This window comes from Tachypleus tridentatus, chromosome 13 (assembly GCF_004210375.1).
Source record: "Tachypleus tridentatus isolate NWPU-2018 chromosome 13, ASM421037v1, whole genome shotgun sequence".
NCBI lineage: Eukaryota > Metazoa > Arthropoda > Merostomata > Xiphosura > Limulidae > Tachypleus > Tachypleus tridentatus.
In genome coordinates this window covers 66,017,564-66,041,421 of record NC_134837.1, presented here as the reverse complement: position 1 = coordinate 66,041,421, position 23,858 = coordinate 66,017,564, and the positions used below count along the sequence as shown (strand labels likewise).

At 35.2% G+C, this 23,858-nt stretch overlaps 1 protein-coding gene and 1 long non-coding RNA gene across 2 annotated transcripts in view; one reads left to right on the top strand and one right to left on the bottom strand.

Moving 5' to 3' along the window:
* The window catches only part of LOC143239815 (calcium-binding protein E63-1-like), a 32,989-nt gene extending 12,829 nt beyond the window's left edge, over positions 1-20,160 (bottom strand). Inside the window, exons 1-3 of the mRNA XM_076481355.1 lie at positions 19,197-20,160; positions 7,887-8,102; positions 717-756 (exon numbers count right to left, since the gene is read on the bottom strand). Coding sequence (XP_076337470.1) covers positions 717-756; positions 7,887-7,889 — 43 coding nt within the window. The 5' untranslated portion in view covers positions 7,890-8,102; positions 19,197-20,160. The remainder of the gene's footprint in view (positions 1-716; positions 757-7,886; positions 8,103-19,196) is intronic.
* LOC143239816 (uncharacterized) overlaps positions 2,857-23,858 on the top strand; it is a 71,595-nt gene continuing 50,593 nt past the window's right edge. The window contains exon 1 of the long non-coding RNA XR_013021393.1: positions 2,857-3,344. This is a non-coding gene — a long non-coding RNA (uncharacterized LOC143239816). The remainder of the gene's footprint in view (positions 3,345-23,858) is intronic.

Genomic DNA, 23,858 nt, shown 5'->3' with positions numbered 1-23,858 from the left:
AAAATCGTGTTCTGAACTTTCAGGCCGTGGGTGTTTTGTAATAGAAAAGGTCAAATTCCAATATCCTCTTAAAGTTTATAATAATGCTGTGGACTGACTACCAGCTCTGTAGGCTATCCGTTAAAAATTAGAAACAATCTAATAGAGCTTTGCTCCAATATCAAAATCAAGCAGACCTTTCCACCAAATATTCTTTTTTAGCAATTATTCTCATCTCTCTTGCCCTTTCAGCCGTGGGGGCGTTATAATGTGACTGTCAATCCCACTATTCATTGGTAAAAGAGTAGCCCAAGAGTTGGCGGTAAATGGTGATGATGAGCTGCCTTCCTTCTAGTCTTACACTGCTAAATTAAGGACGGTTAGCACAGATAGTCCTCATGTAGTTTTGCGTGAAATTAAAAACAGACAAAACCATTCGTTTTAGTAACAAGTCATTTCTCTACAACTTCTTGTTTTATATACCTCTGTTTACTTTTCAGTGAAGTTCAGACATTCTTAAACCTCGAGATTTTGTTCTTTCGTTTACTTTCTAGTCGTGTGATACCAAGTAACCAATAACTAACCTGTCTTTACCGAGTATATTTCAGTTAAAATTCTAACCAGAGAGGAGACTGTGAGCGAAATAAATAGAAAAATCAATAAATAGGCTACGACTGAAAACGTAGTTGTAAAAAATACTGAGAAATATAATTTATAAAAAGAACGCAAAAACTTACCTCTCACTTGAGATTCTGTAAGGGACCCATAACAGGTTTCCTGTAAAAGAGTTGTATCAACTGAAATTTACTACACAGATAATAATTATAAAAATTAAACATTTACAGCTGATGAATCACAACAAACGGTAAACTACATTAAAAGAAGGCTTAAGATTGTGCATATACAGAAAAGCTATTGAACTTCAAGATATTCGAATGGATGGCACCATGTGTTACAAACGAACATTTACGGATTACCGTCTCTTCCAATTGATATGTTTAGCCTCATCCCAATAGAGTTTCTCGTTTTAATCAACTTCACAACTGCCCTTTTGAACTATCTACTTTCAAACCAAGTAGACATGTACAGGTGTTTCCTATTCTGGGCAGTATGTGTTTCTGACACTCTCCCTTATCAACTGAAGGGTTCCGTAACACTCAATATGTTGTCTTGAGGTTCTATATCCGTTTAGCAAAAAGAAGTCAAGAAAGTTCTATGAATCAACAAAACTTTCACAATATGTTAAATTATTTGTAGGAAAACAGGTAGGCAAGTTAAATATATCTTATTGTGGTAACATGTTTTTCATATCGTAACAAAAAAATAGAATTATGGTGATTTTTAATTTTGTTTTACAATTTGTAAAGAGCGTTCACGTTATAATAATTGTTGTAAAAAAAACGCCTTATATAAATAATGTTTTGTACAGTACTGTGTTTGTTGTGTCCAAGTCGATGGTCAGTCTGAAATTGAATCCGCACACTGTTGTGAATTAAAATGTTCAACAAGTCTTAAAAGTGATTATTACCTATAAATCAATCTGAAGTAATCGGATCAACCACAGCACGCATTTGCAATTTTCTGATGAAAAATATGTGAAAAAGAGAAATATTTTTAAATGTGGAAGATCGTTTCGGATACATACTATACTATTCGCTTTGACCCATTCAAGTACATAACTTTCTTTGCTGGTCATCCATGTTGACCTTTTTTTTTATATCAATATCTACTTTAGAATGTTCATTTTAGTGGGTTTGTTTGTTTGTTTTGAATTTCGCGCAAAGCTACTCGAGAGCTATCTGCGCTAGCCGTCCGTAATTTTGCAGTGTGACACTAGAAAGAAGACGGCTAGTTATCACCACCCACCGCCAACTCTTGGGCTAGTGTTTTACCAACGAATAGTGAGATTGACTATTACTTTATAACGCCCCCATGACTGAAATGGCAAGCATGTTTGGTGCGACGGATAATCGAACCCGCGATCCTCAGTTTACGAGTCGAACGCCTTGACCAACCTGGCCATGCCGGGCCTCCATTTTAGTGAGTGTCTCAGATGTTAATGAATAATTAAATATTACAATAGCGAATTTGTTTATGTGATAATTGTACAGGATGTGCGTGTGTTCGTTTTCTTATAGCAAAGCCATATCGGGTTATTTGCTGCATCCACCGAGGGAAATCGAACTCCTGGTTTTAGCGTTGGAAATTCGTAGACTTACAACTATCCCAGCAGGGGGATAAATGTACATGGTGTCCCAGAAGCAACCCATAGATAAAATAGACATTGTATTCCGACGTCAGTTGAACATATTTTACGAAAGAAAATATCCTTATGACACAGTATACCAATAATTGATGTGTGTGTGTGTGGCTGTTAATGGCACGGTTCTTTGCGAAGTTCAAGACAAACCTAACCAAATAAAGTCGTAAAACCCACAGATCTGTGTTTTCTTAACAGGCACATTATTAGCAGAGCGAGTGTTTACGTCACAATATACTTCTTCAACTAATTTCCAAAACGTTTGCTCTGTAAGCTTTTGTGTTTGTTTATGTTAGTTTATTTCTCTGATGAGAAACCGGACGGCAGGGCTATAGAAACACACCGTAACTCACATGGTTTTCTTTGGTGCTCTTTAACCTTTTCTTTGCATGTGTAAGAAACCACCGTAAAGCTGTTTTGTTTCACTCATATTTTACTCCAGATGTGGTAAGAAATCCTCTGTCACCTCTTTTGGTATGCATGAGTGTTTTGAACATTAGGATTGTGTGTCACATCTGTACATATGCGTGCGCTATTTTTATCAACTCACACGAATTCCTTGCCAAGTTAGATAAGTGCGTTGGGTCTTCATGTCAGATGCAGTTCTGTAACTTTATTGTCTAGCTAAAATAACACGAACATTTCTTTTAAAATGAAATGACAGAAACTCGTGACGAATGAGAATGAAAGGAACAAATAAAGGGATTCTGTTGAAGATATGACTCCACTTAGATCAATAATTATTGAAATGTAGTTCCAAATTTCATTACGTGTTTCTCACAATACACTATTTTGGATTTGTTTGGTCTTTGTGATTGTAAGCATGTTAACAATACGTTAATTTGGATTTTTTGGTTTTTGTGATTGTGAGCATGTTAACAATACACTATTTTGGATTTGTTTGGCCTTTATGAATATAAACACGATATTTCAGCGAACTTGGACTCACAACCAACTCAGCAACTAGCATGTGCATACAGCCTCTGGTGACTCAGTGATAAGTCTAAGGGCTCATAATGCTAAAATTATGGTTTCGATACCCGCGGTGGGTAGTACACAAAGAGCCCGTTATATAGCTGCGCACTTAAACAAACAAAACGTACAGGTAAGTCGTAAATTATTCTGCCACGTTTATTTTAAAATGTATATTAATCATTGTGTCTTCGAAATAATTTAGTTAGTTTTTCTATTTGAGCTTTTCTAGTGTTTTTAATATATTTGGATTTAATGTCATCAATTTGTTTTTTAAATTTCAAACAAAGCTACTGATGGGATTCGGCGCTAATCGTTCTCTAATACGTCAATAACGGACTAGAGAAAAGGCAGCTCGTCTTCACCACCCACTGCCAACTCTTGGGCTACTCTTTTAACAATAAACAGTGGGAGTGACCGTCACCCCAAAATTGAAAAGGCAAGCATGTTTGGTGATGGGGATTCGAACTATCCTAACCACCAAGCCATACTAGGCCAGTATCATCAGATTTAAATGCTGTTGTACTTACTTTCATGTCATAAATTGAAATGTTACTAAGTGAAAGAAATTCATATTTTTACTTTGTCGTATAAGATACCATGATTCATAATATAAAAACACTTGCGCAACTGAATATTCGCGCTAATGATCTTGAAATGAAATATTCTAGTTTGTTGGTCAACACTGTTAAATTACAGTTGTTCCGTTAGTAATAATTCAGGTATAAAATATGTTCATTGATTATGACAAAAAAAACTGTATAGCTTGTATATTTTATAAATAATCCCAAGTGTTTGTAACAAAACTTCAAAAAGAACAGATACAAAGGCATACTTTACTGGATACAACCGATGTAATCGAAACATTTAACGTATGCGTTCTTAGTAATTTTCAGAACTCTATATATTTTTTGTTTCTGAGTGATTCCCCCAGTGGGTAAGCAATGGAAGGATAAAGAATCATAATATGTGGCTTTGTGTTAAAACCAAACAATCGTTTCGGATTGAAATTCTCAATGATTTTGAAACGGACGTTATATTATTCAGTTTGTGCTGGTGGTCAGGTATCCCTCGTGTTCAAAATAAAATGGTTATACTTGAAGTCCGGACTATCAAAAGGACCTGCTGCAACACGAAAAATGACTTGTTTTCATTGAACAGAGTAGTGTTAGTACTTGTTTATGGCCAGGTAATTTACTCATATACGATTTGTTTTATCTTTGTGAATTCGGTAAGAACCTAAAAGATGAAAAGTAAAAGTAAACAATATTCTCATTGATAGAAGGAAGGCAAAACGACCTGTGAATAAAGTTCTTTTTAGTAACTGAAGAGATGTATATTGTATTACCAAACAGTGTGGAATAGTTCTCAGAAGAGATGCTATGTTTGGCTGCTGAAGATCCACTCTCATAGGAAATGGGTTCGCAGCTTAAACTCCTTTATTAACAATTGCAAACATCTGATAGAAAAGATTGTCATTCCTTTTGAAAAACTGTCTCATTTGAGTGCTATTTCGTGGTTCGTCAATCAAAATGTTTCACGCTATGGGCTGCTCAGGTCAGATTCTGGACTTTATTTGTTTGAAGCTCTTATCAAATACAACACAAGAGGTGTATTGGATCAGCATGATCGTGAAAGAGGTTATTTTTCTCCAAACAATCTTATCAGTGCAACAGAAATCTGAAGATGGATCAAGCCCAAAGCAGTTATATAACAAGTTCACAATATTTGTTAACCACTCTTTAGTTGGAAGGATAGATATTCAAGTTTAATTCAATTATTCTTCTCAAGTAAATAAGAGTAGCACAATTCGCTACTTCATGGGAAGATTTTCAAAATGATCTTCACCCTTTCACGCCACCGTGATAGTCGACGTCTTCCATTCATAGTTATTATGAATAACTTAGTCAGTACAGCCAGTTCACAAAATAACATCGCGTTCCTCGCGCTCTATGAGGATATAAAAGCCACAGTTATGAACTGTTATTGAGAAACTTTGTGACATACTTAATGTCAGCACCTCACCAGTGATGCAGCGGTATGTCTGTGGACTTACATCGCTAGAAAACGAATTTGGACACTAGTGGTGGGCACAGCACAGATAACCCATTGTGTAGCTTTGTGCTTAATTACAAACAAACAAAGAAAACTTGATGTCAGAACAAGTTTGAAGATTTGTATAAGTCGAGAAGTGATTAATTATGGATGACTTTGCTCATTTCTACACTAGCACCCTTACTGTTTCTTAAGTACAAATTACATTCAGTATTTCAATACGAGATTATGTACGTACGCTGAATTGACTTGGATATACTGCACGTTACATTCAACACATTTTCTTTTTAAAGTCCGTGAGTGATTTTCCCTTTCATTTTTACTTTAATTAGCTGACATTTATAAGCCACATGTCGAGGCGCATCATGGAATTCACGTGAAATTTCCTGAGAATAAGGCCATTCATTACTGGCTGACGATTCACGTATTTCTGATAACGTAGAACATTATCTATATGTGATTCTTACGTCTCCGTAGATACAAACTGTTTTTCTACTGTTTCTTTCTTTTTTCTTCTTCCAAACGCTTTTCAATTGAATGCGATTCTTCCCTTTCTAAACGGATTAACTTGAACTTTGACGGCGTTATTTATACCTTTGTCAAATACGCCCAGAATATTTTTTCGTTTTTTCTATTTAGGGCTTTTTTGAATTTTACTGAGCGAAATATCAAACAACCCGTAATTGTATATATGTGGTTCATATGCGGTTACATTCACAGCAATCTAGCCGAAAGTTGATATAATTATACATTTTCAGGCACCCAAACTACTGACATAAAAAAGTTGGTTTTGCTTATTTTGAATATTTTAGTGGTATCAGAGTTAAAAAGAAAGAATAATTTTTTTTTGGGGGTTGATCAATTACCTGTCCGTATGTTGACTAGTTTAAATGGGATTTGGTACAAGATACTTTGTTAAAGGTTCCACACACTGACAGACCCAAAATGGTGGACTTTCCCATTTTTAGCAATAAGATAAGGGTAAGGATATCACAAAAAACAATTTTAGGGGTTTCAGACAATTACATCGCCGTATTTCGACCAATGTACATGGGATTTGATACAAAGATACCTTTTTACACGTCCTATACATAGGTATACACAGGAAAATGAAGTAGATGTCAATTTTTGGTTATTTTAGGGTGTCAAAAGTTTAACCAAACCCATAATTTTAGGGGTTTTGGTCAATTACTCAGCCTTGTTTTAACCCATTTACATGAAATTTGGTACAAAGATACTCTTTGCAGGACTCAAACAGAGATATACACAATTTTGGAATTTTTGTCATGTTAAATGTTTCAGCGAAGAAAGTGAAAACCAGTGTTTCCGTGAACAGTTCACGTGTATATCAAAAACCTTACTTGGGATTTGGTAGAAAGATACTGTTTTGCAGGTCCCAAACAGAGATGTAAACAGTTTTTGATTTTTCTGTGTTTTTCACCAATTTTCTAGTGTTAGAATTGGCAATGTTGGGATTGCATGGCGGAAACATATTGTATTAGCCTATTAATGTAAGCCTCTTCAATTAAACGTTATTTCCTATGCGAAGAATATAAAATTTGCAATGTAATCAGTTGATGTACTTAACGAATATTAGAATCTTTAAAAAGTCTTATAAATTAGATATGAAATAATAAATTTAAAAAAAGCTTCCAGAGAAAAATTGTGTTTCATTAACCTAATGCTGTTGAGACTACAAGTTAGAAACATTTATGATTTAAAAGTTATAAATTAATGTTTGCTATATTTTTCTTTACTATATATTGTAAAATATTGGCAACGTAATAATAAATCATGGATATAAAATAAATTTACTTTTGTCACTAAAGGATTGAGTCAACTCTGACATTTTCCCTGCACTTAAAACTGTAGACGTACGAGAGATTTTTCAGAAGGGGAGAGCTATATAAATTTTGCCTGAAATTGAGGTTATGAGTCAGAAACTTCTGAAAGTTATGGGAGGGAAGGCTACTGTATGTTCAATATAAGAGGATGGAATAGTGTTATAAGAAATTCTGTTCTACGTGTATCAGTATTTTCTCATAAACTTTTTTTTTTTTTGAATTTTCGTACAAAGCTACTCGAGGGCTATCTGTACTAGCCGTCCCTACTTTAGTAGTGTAAGACTAGAGGGAAGGCAGCTAGTCATCACCACCCACCGCCTACTCTTGGGCTACTCTTTTACCAACGAATAGTGGGATTGACCGTTACATTATAACGCCCCCACGGCTGGGAGGGCGAGCATGTTTGGCGCAACGGGGATGCGAACCCACGACCCTCAGATTACGAGTCGCACGCCTTAACACGCTTGGCCATGCCGGGCCTTCTCATAAACGGACAGTGCTCTAGTTGTTATTTACAAAAAACAACAACTTATAATTCACTTCTGAACAACAATATTTCGATTATTCAAATATTTATTTAAAATACTGGAAATCAATAACAATGCTTGTGGAAGTGTGAACAACAGTATTTCAATTATTGAAATATTTACGTAAAATAATGGAAATCAATAACAGTGCTTGTGGAGGCCTAAACATTTGGGTTATTGAAATATTTACGTAAATTGATGGAAATCAGTAACAATACTTCTGGAAATACAATAAAGAAAGCAACTCACCATTGTTCAGTGAAAATATTTGTATCAGTGGAAAACTCTTGCTGTGCCTGAAAAGTTGACACTTTTAACAGTCTATACTAATCAAAGATCATTTAGTTCACACTGATTATTTTTAAACAGTTATACTATTAATTCTGATGACCTAGGTTCGACCAGCTAACAGTATCAACTGGTTAACAGCGACCTTTGGATTGTTCGAGACAAGGGACGAACGGCCTATAAGAAAATAAAATTTAAAAAGTGAAGGAAAAAGTGTCTTAACAAAAACAAAGAAATACAACAAAATCCTCATTAAAACAACGATATAGTGTCGTGTACTTAATGTTTTATGTTTCTTTTTACCTCGGCTCAGCGATAAGCTTAACGACTTATAACAATAGAATTGCGGTTTTGAACTTTGTTACATATATTTGGCAGAAACAATTCAATACACAGCTTTACGATGAAACAAAAGTTATTTTCCATTTTTAAGTTATATGGCCAAAGAGGATCATTGTTTAATTCAACATTTTCACACTATGTTACACAAATTGCCATCTGTACTTAGACGTCCATAATTTCGAACTGACAAACGAAAGGGAAACCAACCAGCCATTATCGCATATCGCTAACTCTTGAGAGAATTTTGTCTGATCGAATAACGGGATTCTGACTGTCCCTTTTATAATGCAGACAAACCGTCGTGTAGCGAGCGCGTTTTGGCGGTAGCGGGCCGCAAATCATGAATCCTCGTATTCACAGTTCCAAGCACACTAACTTATAGGCTACACCCAACCAAACAAAAAGAACATATCTATTAGAAACTGGTGTAAAAGGAGAAAAAATTAGACATTTTCTAACAAATTACGTACAAAACAAATATGTTGTAAACTGTTGTAAAATGTGGTCTAGATGTATTGATAATAGCTTAAGGTAAGACCGTCTTTCTTAGTTCACAAGTTCTTCTTAATCCAAACAGAACAACAGTGGTAATAATAAATAAGTAATCGGTGCTACTTTATTAGATGTTAAGCACAAAGCCACAGAATGGGCTGGCTATCTCTGCTGTGCCGACCACGGGTATCAAAACCCGGTTTGTTATCCTAATAAGTCTGCACAATTACCGCTTGATCGGAGGATGAATCGGTGTAACAAATAAAACAAATAAATAATAATATATTATTAATACCTCCACTAAAAGTCACATTTGTAAAAGACAAAACTAAAATATATAATAACTTAAATTAATTTAGCTCTTTTCTAGTTCACATTCTAACAGCTTAAGCCTGTCCTACCCCAGTAGGCCTAGTGAGCCTTGGTATTGAATAAAAGGTCTTGTCTCCACTGGATATTGTAGATGTAAGAACGTTGCAATACTTAATTTTGCTTTCACTCTTAAAAAAATCAGTAGATAGCATGCTGCATTTGTAAGAAAAACATCACTCAAATCAAGTGTTTCATAACTTACGTGCTAGTTAAAGACCATGATATGTGTGTTTGTGTACTGACTCACCTTTTGGCGCACACTCAACCAAACATAATTAATTAACCCTAAAAGTTTTAAGAAGTTTGATCAATCCTAAAAATTTTAAGATACTGATAAGTGAAGAAATATTGAAAACCTCTTAAAAGCAGGGTTAAAGTTTTATAATTTGTATAGACGAAAAACATCGAGTAAAATAGTTCATAGAAACTCGTTTGTTTCTTATACTAACTACTGCGAATATCGATAGATATAGATGACGGTGTTCTACTCACTAAAACTGAGAGGTTGTATATCAGTCTAAGTAGATGTATTACCACAAGGTGGTACCACATACTCATAATTATCAAACTGTTTTGCTCGATTTCATTTTTATTACACCGTATTATTTACTACGCGTTGTAATCTACTCCAATCTCCTTCATTCTCTGAAAAGAAAAAAAATCGTTAATTCGCCTGTAAACCATTTGCAAAGAAGATGAAATATCGAACGTTTGTGATAGCTTTGTCGGTAGCCAGGTAGTGAATATAAACTATCATTAGAACCCAGTCCCTAGACAAAGATAAAAATGTCTGCCGATGAAATAGCAACCTCGAATAATATAATATTACGGTATATCTTTTAACAATTTCAAAGCTCTGAGCAATTAATAGTGAATCACAACGTATTTCGACGGATTCGTTTTATGATAGCTCAGGGACAAGGTTATAGGCTTATAGGGCTTAAAAAATCAGGGTTCTATATCCGCATAGATAACTCACTGTGTATAGCTTTGCGTTTATAAACAAACAACTTTATATTATATAGCACAATATTTCTTTTTACCATGCTGATTTTTCGTTGGTCAGTGGTAAGTTTACGGACTTATAATAATAAAATCCGGGGTTAGATTATCTGAGGTGAACAGAGTGTAAGAAGTCTGTTGTATAGCATCACGCCAATGTAATAGTAACAACTTGTCTGGTGAGCTCTGAAATGCCGAATGTTTCATTTTTGCAATATTTTAGTGTCTGAATTGATATAAATTATAGTTTGATCATATTTTTTTAAATGATCATTCACTCTTCGAGTAATACTCTCAGCAAGAACGTACTTAGAACATCTGTTTTAACACTATTGTATAAAGTAATATATTCATAATTGTTTTAGCGAAAAAACAACAACAAAATACCGATTCCTTTAACTTACACATCAGTTGATATTCCATAAACACACTTGATTTGATTTAGACCTATTGGTTTTTCAATATATCTCTGGCGTTTAAACTGTGAATTTAAAGTTTGTTTAACAGCACATTAATATTGTTATAAAGATTCCATTCAAGAACTATTACACTATTGTTACGGATATACTATTTAGGAAATATTGCACTATTGTTGTAAAAAACAATTTAGGATATCACACCATTGTTATAAAAATTTTAATTTAGGAAATATACTACTGTTATAAAGGTTCTATTTAGAAAATTTCACACTATTGTTCTATATATTTTAGTTATGAAATATCAGACCATTGTTATAAAGTTCCATTTAGAAAATATTACACTTTTGTTGTATAAGTTCCATTCAAGAAATATTACATTAGTTTTTCAATATTTGCAGTTAATCATAATTGTGGCAGAACCTTGCAGTATATCGATTTTATTTAGAACGTATCAGTTACTGATATAAGCTTCATAAGAAATCAACTAAAGATGTGAAAGGAATCAGAAATTACCTAATTACGTTAGAAACAGATATTTATTAGTGCCAAGAAAGAATTACAACGGTTAATTTCCACTTGGGAAACTATGTATGTACATTTCCATGTAGCAAAGCGACATCGTGCTATCTGCTGAGTTTACCGAGTGGAATCGACCCCCTAACTTTAGCGTTGTAAATCCCTAGACTTACCACTATACTAAGGTACGACAATAAAAAGACACCTAAATGATTTTATCGCTTCCAGACCTTGTATGATTACAGTGAACCTGTATGTTTATCTACAAACTTCTTCAAATAATTGATTGGTTTATTTTAGAGTATTCTGAAATGCTACAGGTCAATAAACTGTTAAGTTTAGAAAAGAGACTTTGGTAAACATAAGAATCTATACGTTACTTATAAGGCAACTACTGTACGCCTGTTTAACCGAATGATAGGATTTTTTCTTCCCGTTTAAAACCTCAGACACTCTTCACAGGATGCGCATGATTCTTAAGGGAAGCTTTTTTTAATCTTACGTTGTTGTTTCTTTGTCGATTTCAAATAAAGTTTTCCACCTGCTTATGTGGTTTACCGTACAATATGGGCTTGCATTATATCATTTTCTTAAGACCCATTTTTCAAAGGATTATATTCAACTGTAATACCGAACTTCACCAAAATAACTTAGGATGCTTTTTTTTTGGTCTTGTTAGCGTAAATGGCACTCCTGTTAATGCAAACGATACTCTCACTAGTGTAAAAGACACTCTGTTCAGTATAAATGACACTTCCGTTAGCGTAAATGGCAATTTCCATAAATGTAAATGACAAGGCCATTGTCCAGCATGGCCAAGTGGTTAGGACGCTAACCACTTTGTAATCCCCGTCACACCAAACACGTTATCCCTTTCAGCCACGAGGGCATTATAATGTGACGGTCAATCTCACTATTTGTTGATAAAAGAGTAGCCCGACAGTTGATGCTGGGTGGTAATGACTAGCTGCCTTCCACCTAATCTTACACTACTAAATTAGAGACCACGGCCGAAAAGGCGAGCATGTTTGGCGCGACGGGGATGAAGAAACAGAACAAACAAAATAGATAATGCCATTAGTGTAACTGATACTTCTGCTAGTGTAAAAGGATAATAGAAAGTTCATCAGAGACACTTGATTGTTCCTTATTTCTCAGCTCTATTTATTTGGTACTATTAAAAATTAGCTCTCCGCTAGTACAGCGGTATGTCTCCGGATTTTCAACACTAAAATCAGGCATTCGATTCCCCTCGGTGGGTTGAGCAGATAGCCCGATGTGGCTTTGCTATAAGAAAAATACAAATACTATTGAAAATTATTTGATGAATTTGTGCGCTGGTTTTAACCTCGAACAAGATAATAGTTTTATTACAAGTTACAGCTTTTACAGTGTGGAATTTTTTTTAGAACAAGTATAACATTTTAATCACGCCGTACCTGTACTAAAAACAAATTTCCTTTCTGTAAAAAGTGTAAAATAATATTCATTCAGTAAATGTACGCAAGACGAAACTCTTGAACAGCGCAATGGTTTTTAACGTATTTAATGTTCACTCTTATAGAAATTTCATTATGATATTTGATAAAAACGAGAAAATTCATAACTGTATAATAATACTTACTTTTGGACAACAAGTAAACGTTAAATCATTTAAAAAACCTGCCGTGAAAAGTTATTCATTTCAAATCATTCTTTAAATTAGTGACTGTTACATATTTTAAAAGGTGACAATACAAGGGTTATTTGTGCACGGCTATCTTTAATTTTGCACTGAAAAAGAGCAACCTATCAACAACACTTCCCGCCAATCTTCTGATTGAAAGGTGGAATTAGACCGTCATTTTTATAGCGCATCTATGTGCAGAGTATGTTTCTGTGGAAACGGGCAGAAAAACCATGAATCATCGGATTCACAGTCCGGGTATGTCTCCCCTTTATACTGTGGAATACTTATGTTTTACTACCTTATATGTCAACTTGGTACCCCTAGTCCTTATACTGCGGAATCTTTATGTTTAACTAACATACATATAAACCCGGTACGCCTGGTCTTTGTACTGTGGATTCTTTATGTTTGAGTAACATATACACATATATATCAAGATGGCACACTTGGTCTTTATACTGTGTAGTCTTTATATTTAAGTAACATATGTGTCAACCCGGTACGCCTCGTATTTATACTGTGTAGTCTTTATATTTAAGTAACATATGTGTCATCCCGGTACGCCCGTCTTTAAAGTGTGAATTCTTTATGTTTAACTGACATATATGTCAACCCGGTATGCCTGGTTTGTGGACTGTGGATTCTTTATGTTTAAGTAACATATATGTCAACCATGTACGCCTCGTCTTTATACTGTGGAGGCTTTATGTTAAAGTAAGATATGTATAAACCCAGTATGCCTTGTCGTTATGCTGTGTTTAACCAATAGATATGGCAAATTAAGCACTTACACAAAATTACGTTAAAATTATTTGAGCTGAATATGATAGAGAGATAAAAATCAGAGAATAGTTTATGATTTGTCTCTAGGTCTACAAATATTAAATATTTTTTGAAGGTCTGGTTAGCGTCAAGTATGAGACCCAAATAACTGAATGATGTATTAGATTTAATCAGTGTTTAAACAAACAGAAATAACACAGAGGACTGTAGAGCTAAGATTGTGCAATACATTGACTCAGCGGTTCGTCTGCGAAATCGCAACACTAAAATCAGGAATATGATTCCCTTCAGTGGCCACAGTAGATAGTCCGGCGTTGCTTTGCGATAAGAAAAACACTCACTATAACTTAAGTTTTGCAAATACTGAGTAAATCTTTCGACGAAGTAATGTAACAGAGATACGAGAAATACCATGAATATGAGAAAATTAAAAAGGAATGACTGTTTAACGTCATTTGCGTCAGGCCTATCGGATAGTTCGTAAAACTAAGTACAGAAGTTGTAGTCAAGAAAATCAAACTGTTTCGTTATCCTTAAATGTCCTGGACTTTACATTGTTTACTATCTAGCGCCTGTCCAATAGCAGATTGGTTTGATTTGTTTTGAATTTTGTGCAAAGCTGCACGAGGGCCATCTGCGCTACCCGTCCCTAATTTAGCACTGTAAGACGAGAGGGAAGGCAGCTAGTCATCACCATCCACCGCCAACTCTTGGACTACTATTTACCAATTAATAGTGGGATTGACCGTGACATTATAAAGCTCCCACGGCTGAAAGGGCGAGTATGTTTGGTGTGACGGGGATTCAAACCCGCGACCCTCGGATTACGAGTCGAAAGCCTTAACCCAGTTGGCCATGCCGGGCCTATTAAAAGAAGAAAATTATGATAGTTTCATTTGTAAGTAGTGTTTCTAACAGTTTAACCAGTCCAATCGGGCACCAGTTTTTAAGGAATTTAAAAACTCCACATATCATATCAAAATGAGAACCCACTAATGTTATTTTACAATATTCATTATCATTGAATAATTTTTTCTTTTTGAAATATAGTAAATAACTTTATAATTTACCTTCTCTTGTTCCAATTGGAGTTTCACAAAGTTAGTACTGTAGTTTAAGATTTCTTTACTTTTATAAATCAATCAGTCTTATTTAAAGTAGTAACACTTGTCCTTCATCGTGTTTTATAATGATTACATTTTCATCAATGATCCGAAATTCCTTTTCTGTCTTCTATGTTTTTAGGTTTTCTTTCAGAGTCGTAACTATTAAAAGATTTTAAAAATGAGGGAAGACATGAACCGGATTTCGATGAAAGACAAGAGATATTAAAGTCCAATACAACATCCGCAACATATTAGGTACACAGTGAAAACTATGTCACTAAACTCAGTTACAATATCATCTGTAAACAGTGAATGAGACAGGAAGAACTCGTTAACATTTTATTATTACAAAATTTTCATAAGTAATAGAATATTCGTCGCTTTTACTTATTTAATGGAGCTTGAAAGATTAGACGCCCTTTTTTTGTCCACGCAATAGAACATAGATCATCATTTATCCTGTTTTCAGCTGATATGGTTTGAAGAAATTAATGTAATGCAATAGATTTAAAGAATCAACCCAAATAGACTGCGCTTATAGGTAATATCCATTATACTCACCAAATAATTTTTTTTTCTCATTTAACCAACTGAAAAACAGTTGTTTTTTCTGTTTTTTTTTAATCGCCCACGTGTTCAGTTATTCTCGTGTTTCAACTCGGTTTACACTGAAATGTGTGTATGGCTTTCAGCAATTTAGTTTTTGAGTCAGGTTGTGTCGTTTAGGACTGACTTTCCGTGTTTTATTATTTTTTTTTATTATAGGAAAACCACATTGGGTTATCTGCTATGCCCAACTACTAGATCGAGTTGTAAATCCGTAGACTTGCCGCGGTGCATCAGAAAGACGTAATTTAAGACAAGAATGTTAGATGAGTATTTGTATGTGCTAATGTGTTATACTGTCTACCATCTGTTGAAGTTGGAACAATAATTGTCTTGATAACTTATACTGTCCACCATCTGTTGAAGCTGGAACAATAATTGTCTTGATAACTTATACTGTCTACCATCTGTTGAAGCTGGAACAATAATTGTCCTGATAAGTTATGTCTACAAGGAAGGAAGACTTATCGAAATACATTAGTGTTTTAACGTCTACAATGACAAATCGCAGACAGAATTAGGAGCAATATAAATTTAAACATTTTAAGTTGATAATGAAATTAAAAGAGATAATTAGGCAGCTACAGTTTGGTGATTACATAAAACATAATCTAACATTTAAACTAACACATATTCATTTTTTTCTTAACTTTTTTATGTTGTAATTTTGTTTAGAGGGTTACAGGAGAAAGCAGTTTACATCATTTTGTGGTAATATTTATCTCCTACCTAAAGGTCCAATCATATTGAGGTCATACGAGGTCTGTTCAAAAAATACGCGGACTATTTGAATTGCGCGGCTCCAGTTGGTTCCAGGGTAATCCGCTTGGTGTCGCTAGGTTCTCACAGATCAGCTGATTACGACGCCATTTCCCGATTGCAGATATCTTCATTTGTGTATTAGCTACGCGGTTTTAAGTGAAGTGCGATTTTTTCGTTTGGCGGATTTCAGAATGAATGACCTGAAGGAGCAACGACTTGCTGTGAAATTTTGTGTTAAACTTGGAAAATCTGCGACTGAAACTTTTGCTATGCTTAACACGGCTTACGGTGATGTTGCTGTGAAGCGTACGGCATGTTTCAAGTGGCATGAACGTTTTAAGGATGGTCGACAGTCCATTGAAGATGATGAGCGTCCTGGACGTCCTTCCACGTCAACTGACGACCCACACGTCGACAAATTCAACACCCTGGTGCGGGAAAATCGACGTCTGACTGTCAGGGAGCTTGCTGAAGAGTGTGGGATATCAGTTGGATCTTGTTACGAGATTTTGACCGAAAAATTGAAGATGCACCGCGTTGCTGCAAAATTTGTGCCTCAGAACTCGTGAGTTTTTGGCCAAACACTCGATCACTGTTCTTCCCCTCCCCTACTCACCTGAAGCTTGCTCCTTGAGATTTTTTTCTTGTTCCCCAAACTCAAAAGACCCTTGAAAGGAAGAAGATTTGAGACGATTCCGAGATTAAGGCAAATGCGACGAAGGAGCTGAAGGACATTACAAAAGAAGCGTACCAGGACTGTTTCAACAAGTGGAAACACCGTTGGGATAAGTGTGTGCGTTGGGGAGGAGAGTACTTTGAAGGGGTCCCAGACCTGTAACTTCTAAATAAAGTACATTTTGTTTTATGACGTCAGTCCGCATATTTTTTGAACATCCCTCGTATTTCTCCAGCAGGAGAGTTTCTAGGATGGGGTAAGGGGATAAAGAGTTAGTTTAGGGGGGAAGCAAAAAATATTAGCAATTTAACAACATGCTGGGTGAATTCTCCAATGATGAGGGAAGGATATGAGCCCTCACACAACATGCTGTAAATATTTTATGCCATTAATTAAATTGGTAGCAATACTTCGAAACCACTAGCTCATGTTTTAGCTTATGATTCCAAGTTCTAATAATGCATTATTTTTTGTGAACGCGTACAATTCTCGTGACGAAATGACAAAAGCATGCTTCATCGTTCATTCATTTCCCAAGCGCTGTTAAAAATAAGCTTCTTTGAACACCCATTAAATCAAGTTTATTTGTTACTGGGTGGGTACAAGCTTGTTCTTTCTGAAACACACACATTTCAGGAAGAAACCCAAAATAGATGAACAGTTAGCACCACCCCACGTCTGTCATTTCACTGGGATTGAGATCGTGTTGAACGAATTATTTCACTTACGCTTTTATTTTCTCTTCTTATTGTAGTCTCATTTTCACAGAATTTTTCAGGTTTTATGAACTTACAAAAAGCCTTGTAAATGTTAGAGATTATAAGGTTTCGGACATAAAGCAATCAGAATAAAGACCCGAAATTTTGTAGTTGTGATCATCTTGAAGGCATATAATGCTAGAGTTTGGGATTCGATACCTGTAACGGATACAATGGATAAAACGAGACAATTATGCAATTACTTGTGGTTCGAAAACAATTAACATATATAGTTATTCTAAGATCCGTATGTTCATGGATAAGACATGCTGAATTACAAAAAACGTTTTTTACTACATAGTTCCAGATGAAGGTAAACTAGAGCTACATCTCATTTATAAGAGGATGCTTTATTATATATCGATTTCTTTACTTAATTTTCGAATGGTTCTCTTCTCTGTAATAAATAACAATAAACTCATCAACTGATTCATCTGAAAACGAAGTTTAAGAATGGAAGCCGTCTTGAGTTTAGTTGGTAGTTTCACGTTTTTAAACCAATATATTTTGTGTTTCAATTTCTGAATGTTTTTTCTAGTATGTCCAATGGCTCGGATTAAATGTTGAAGACAGTCTCTATAAAAGAAATCTTTCTTCTGTTCATCAGATATCGGAATATAGTGTTAAGATGTATCTATCACGAGGTTTGGACTCTTGTCAAACTCTCACATTAAGGAATTGTTGTGTGTTAAAGCTTTTAGTTGATGGCTATTATGAGTAAAAAAGGGTATAATCATTTCCCTTCATAAACAAAGATTTAGATTTTGTACTTCACAAAATTGGCCTTGGACTCTTTCACCCCATAACTACGTTTCGGATTATACTACGTACTCCATGAACAAAACTTTGGATTACTGTACTTCATACACCGGATTTCGGATATAGTACTCTGTAAACTTGGATTTGAATTTTTTCACTCTACAAACTTAACTCTTTTATTCCACCAACTAAACTTTGAACGATTTAACTCCGTAAATTAAATTTTTGATTCTTTCACTCCATAACGTTGAATATAGGTTCTGTCTCTCATAAATTAGACTTTAGACTTTAATGCGATATAAATTTTTAGTGAATTTTCGTACGTACTGTAGTAATCGTGTCGTATTTCGCGAAATTCAAAACAAACGCAACAACACCTTCCTAGTGGCTAAGACATATAGCGCTAAGTCTTTGACAGGAATAGCGCAGATATTCTAAAGTGTAGTTTTGTGCTTAAACAAAAAACAAATAAATCCCTTGTTGTTAATAATAATAATAATGAACTGTGTCCGAATATATTTTGACGTTAAAAAAAAAACGCAACTCATTGATAGGTTCTTATGTCCGTCTCTAAAAATAGGTTTTAAAAAACATCGAAACTGCTTCTACTTCATAGCTAATGTTTTAAAACATATTTCTGATTAGTTAGTCCTCAAACTGCCCACTTTTTTTACACCTTCACTACCGCTCAGTCCATATACTGCCTGTTATAACACTCATTGTAAAGAAATGTCAAAATAAACTGGTTTAAAATCACTCCAGCAAATTACGTAAGATATTTCAGTAGCAACTAATAGAATTAATTATAATATTTGTCCAATTTATTGTGTAATTCGTATGTCACTGCGGACCACGAAATAAACAAAGTCATGATGGACCTAAGTTGTTTAATGCATAACTAGTTTAGAAAGGATTTTTTCTTTAGAAAAAAACTGAACGTGCCACAAAGTAAATCGACTTAGGCGTTTAAAACTATTTATATTCAAGCTACTATAAGTGAAAAACTTACCAAAACGAAGGGGCGGTGATGAAACAAAACTTCTTGTTTCTACACAATCAGAAAAAAATGTAGTTTAGGAGTCAAAAGTTTTAGAAACCTTTCAGTTCTTCTACGAAAAACTAGATATTTCAATTTGTACTAATTAAAGTATCACTGAAAAAGCTGTTAACTTCTTTTGAATATCATCTTTAAGTGCGCGTTGTATTCCTGCAAACATCACGAGATATATATGAATTTGTAGTCTTCAAATTTCAAATTAACCAAGCTCGGCGTGAGAGCCAGAATGAGATGGCTTAGGAATCTAATACACACATCCAATTCTTGGCCTCGTCCAGACGCTCGTTTTTATGTTTAACGATTTCCTATCCGAATGAAAAGTTAGCAAAATACGAAGCTATAGCTCATAATAATTACGTATTGTTTTACTCTCTTGGTCTTGCATATTTTTTATCTATTTTTTCTTTCGGTTTAATTAATGGCGCTACTCAAGATTCGTTATTCTATGAGTTACAAATTATGCGAATTTTGCCTCAGAAACCACAGGATCAACGGGTGTTTCAAGAAAGAGTGGCAAGATACAAATTGTTTTAGGGAGAACAAAAAGTACTTTCGTAAGGCATAAAACGCTTGCGAACACCAGATTAGGCCCGAACAAGGAACGTATGTTGGAAGCAGACGATTACAGTTCGTCGAGAATGAAAGACAAACCAGCTCGTTTGGCAAGATGCCAGTAACATGGAGTCTTATTCGTTACGTTTTCAAACGTTTTCGCGTTTCCTTTCTGGTACAACTTGACGCCTTTTACACGTAGTTTTCATCAAATAATCAGTTGATTTATTTTTAAGATATTTGTAAATTGCTTTCTTCTGAATGTTTCTATCTCCAAATATATTTAAAGTTTAGTAATATTTATCTAATTTATGACTTTAGTTTCTAAAGAAAAACTTTTATTCACAATGGAACGTTTTAAACTCATCTAAGTTTTTATCTTAAATTTGTTGTAAATGTATTTCTAAAGTCCTTTCAGAGATAAATGGACTTTGTGGGTGTTTCACTTGCACCTCTCCAGACAGATCATTTCTAATTATTTGTATTAAAGGATGACGTTCATATCGCTGATTGGACAGTACGTTTACATTCATTTGAACAAGCAACACTGATGGGACTGTATGTTAAAGCTTTCGGTCGTAATGCAACCGGCATAAACCAACACTATTCGATGTTTAAACACCACACAATTCTTAAAATGGTACAAAGGACGAGATACAACTTTCACACTTTTTTTTTCAGACCACGAATATTGGGACTGATTGTCACTTCTATAATGCATCCCCATATTAAAATGCAGAGAGAATTCAGCAGCATATCGTTGCTTCAACAATGGACCTTTCAATTTTTCTAATCACTAGGCTATTGACACTTCATCGGTGGTTTATATTGTTGTTTTTTTTCAAATAAGTAACGATAAGGTTATAGTTTTGACAAATATAATAATATGTGGCTGAGAAAATATTGACTAAGGAAAACCAAAGGATTTCTTTCTTGAATTTCACGCCTAAGGGTTCTCTGTGCAAACCGTCACTATTTGCAATGCTTAAGACTAGAGGTAAGGGAGTTAGTTGACCCAACCGCTGCTAACTTTTGGATTATTCTTATAAGAACAAATCGCGTGATTTCACTGTTACACTTATAACACACCTACAACCCCAAACAGTTGGGACACGAGCCATAAAATATCAGGTCCACAGACTAGCACCCTAGCTGTTCGACTGTGTTCGACTCAAAAGGGACAACTTGTGCACGACTTAAATTTAATTTCATATTTATATAAATGCGAGTACGTCATACACCACCTTCCCACATTTTTACTGACATTAAAATTTTCGGGTACTTTATTTGTTTGCAGTTTTGGCACGAAAATATTATTCTAGAAAATCTTTGGAATTTTTTTTACTCAGTAATGACCTTGTGACCCTTTGTCTTGCTGTCCATTTTTGCAGCAAATTTCTGAGTGTAAAAATTTAGATACGTCATTTCTTTGAAATGTCTAAGACTATGAATATCAAGTAAAGGACACCATCACAATATTACAGAACAACGAGATTCGTACAAACATGAAACTTAGTTTTCATGTTGTATTTCTCCTAATGATTTTAATTGTGACTGGTTTTGCAGATTTTTAGCTCGATGAAAGAAAAGCTTAAAATTTAGCCATTGATCCAATAGAAGTGATCGCCTACTTGTCTACGCAGGTAGACACACACATTTATTGTTGTGCTTTAATAAAGATTGGTTTAACTGCCCATAAAAATCTTACAACCTGTTTATTTCTCAAACAACTTGAAAACTCCTCTGATTTTTCATACTTAAATAAGTCAGCAACTTTCGTTGTTTTTATTGTTTTGAGTCTGCTGCTATTAGTGGACCTATCTTATAAGGAAATCTTATAGAGAAATAATTTTATCTGAGAATATTATAAATCCATAGATAGAAGGAAAATTTGATGCCGTGATCAAACGATATGCTGTGGGGTTTCTAATTTTGTTAAGTTAAATACTAGTCTTGGTTGGTCATTTGACTTCATAAAAATTAAAAATAACCATTTTACGAGAAAATGGCTTGTTCTTGATTTAGAAGTACTCACGATGACCAAGAGGGAAAATTTAGGGAAACAGGTTTAATTGATAGTCATAGACTGTACTGACACTCATTGAGTGTGAGACCACTTGGAAAGGTCTTTAGAGGACCTTCACGCTATCAACAGGTGGAGCACACGAGTTCAAGCTCTGGTGAAGATCAGACCATAGACTGATTGATACACTGTGCTTGTTGAACATCTCATTCCAAAATCATGGACACTAATATGGAGTTGATCACCCCTTTGGTGGTATAACAGTCTTCTCTCTTCTGGGAAGATTTTTTAATTGATTTTGGAACATAGCTGCGGGGTTTCGCTCCAATTCAGCCACAAAGAGCATTAATGAGGTAGGGAACTGATGTCAGGCGAGAAGGCCTGGCTCGCAGCCGGCGGTCCAATTCATCCCAAAGGTGTTCGATGGGGTTGAGTTCAGGGCTCTGTGCAAACCAGTCAAGTTATTCCACACCAACCTCGGCAAACTATGTCTTTATAGACCTCGCTTTGTACAAGGTGGCATTACCATGCTGAAACAAAAAAGGGCCTTCCCCAAACTGTTGCCACAAAGTTGGAAGCACACAATTCTCTAGAATATCATTGTATGTTGTAGCATTAATATTTTCCTTCACTGGAACTAAAGAGCATAGCCCAAACCATGAAAACAGCCTCAGACCATTATTTCTTCTTCACAAAACTTTACAGTTGGCACTATGCATTTAGGCAGGTAGCGTTCTCCTGACATCCACCAAACTCAGATTTTTCCATCAGACTGCCAGGTATTGAAGCGTGATTAATCCCCCCAGAGAACACGTTTCCACTGTTCTAGAGTCAAATGGCAGTGTGCTTTACACCGCTTTAGCCGACGCTTGACATTGTGCGTAGTGATCTTAGGCTTGTGTGCGGTTGCTTGGCCATAGAAACTCATTTCATGAAACTCCCGACGAACAGTTCTTGTGCTGACATTGCTTCCAGAGGCAGTTTGGAACTCGGTCGTGAATGTTGCAGCTGTAGACAGACAATTTGTACGCGCTACACGCTTCAGCATTCGGCAGTCCCGTTCTACGAGATTGTTTGGCATCCGCATCGTGGATGAGCTGTTGTTTCTCCTAGACATTTCCAATCCACAATAACAGCACTTACAGTTGACCGAGGCAGCTCTTGCAGGGCAGAAATTTGACAAACTGACTTGTTGGAAAGGTGGCATCCTATGACAGTATCACGTTGAAAGTTAGTAAGCTTTTCAGTACGATCCATTCTACTGCCAGTGTTTGTCTATCGAGATTGAATGACTGTATGCTTGATTTCATGCACCTGTTAGCAATGAGTGTGGCTTAAATAGCCGATCCCCTAATTAGAAGGGGGGTCCACATACTTTTGGACATGTAATGTAGTTAAAGAGGACTGAATATGTCAGTAATGGATGAGCTCCACCAGTCAGAACAAAGGAAACAGTGAGTGTTCATTACATAAGTTAAGACATCATCAAGGTGAGATACCAATGACTGAAAGAAAGTAGCATTCCTTGTTTTCTATAATAACTGGTGATATTTCATATATGATGTAAGTCCAGTATTTCGTATTTACCATTGGATTTATCTCACCACTATTACAGTGATTAGGTTGAGGAACCAGTGATTGAAAGGAGGTATTGTTTCTTGTTTTCTAAGCTATTGGACAGAGCTTCACTCGACGAAATATCCATAGGATTTCAAATGATATGTCTTCAAATTTCAACAGTCAGAACAATAATTCTTTTCTTCGATTACAGACTCAAAGAAAGTCGTGTTCTTTGCTTTCTAAGCTATCGGCTAATGATAAATTGTACGATCTCCATCTGATTAGAAGTAAGGATTGTCATATGATTGAAATATTAGTAACTGAAAAGGTGTCGTAGCCTTATGTATTCCAAGCCACTGAATGAATTGTTTTTGATGTAAGCATCAGAATAACTTTCATAATCTAGCTGAGTGGTGAGAACTTCTATAAGCATGCAACCTTGTGCTCACAAGAATTTTGAACTACTTATTTGGGAAATA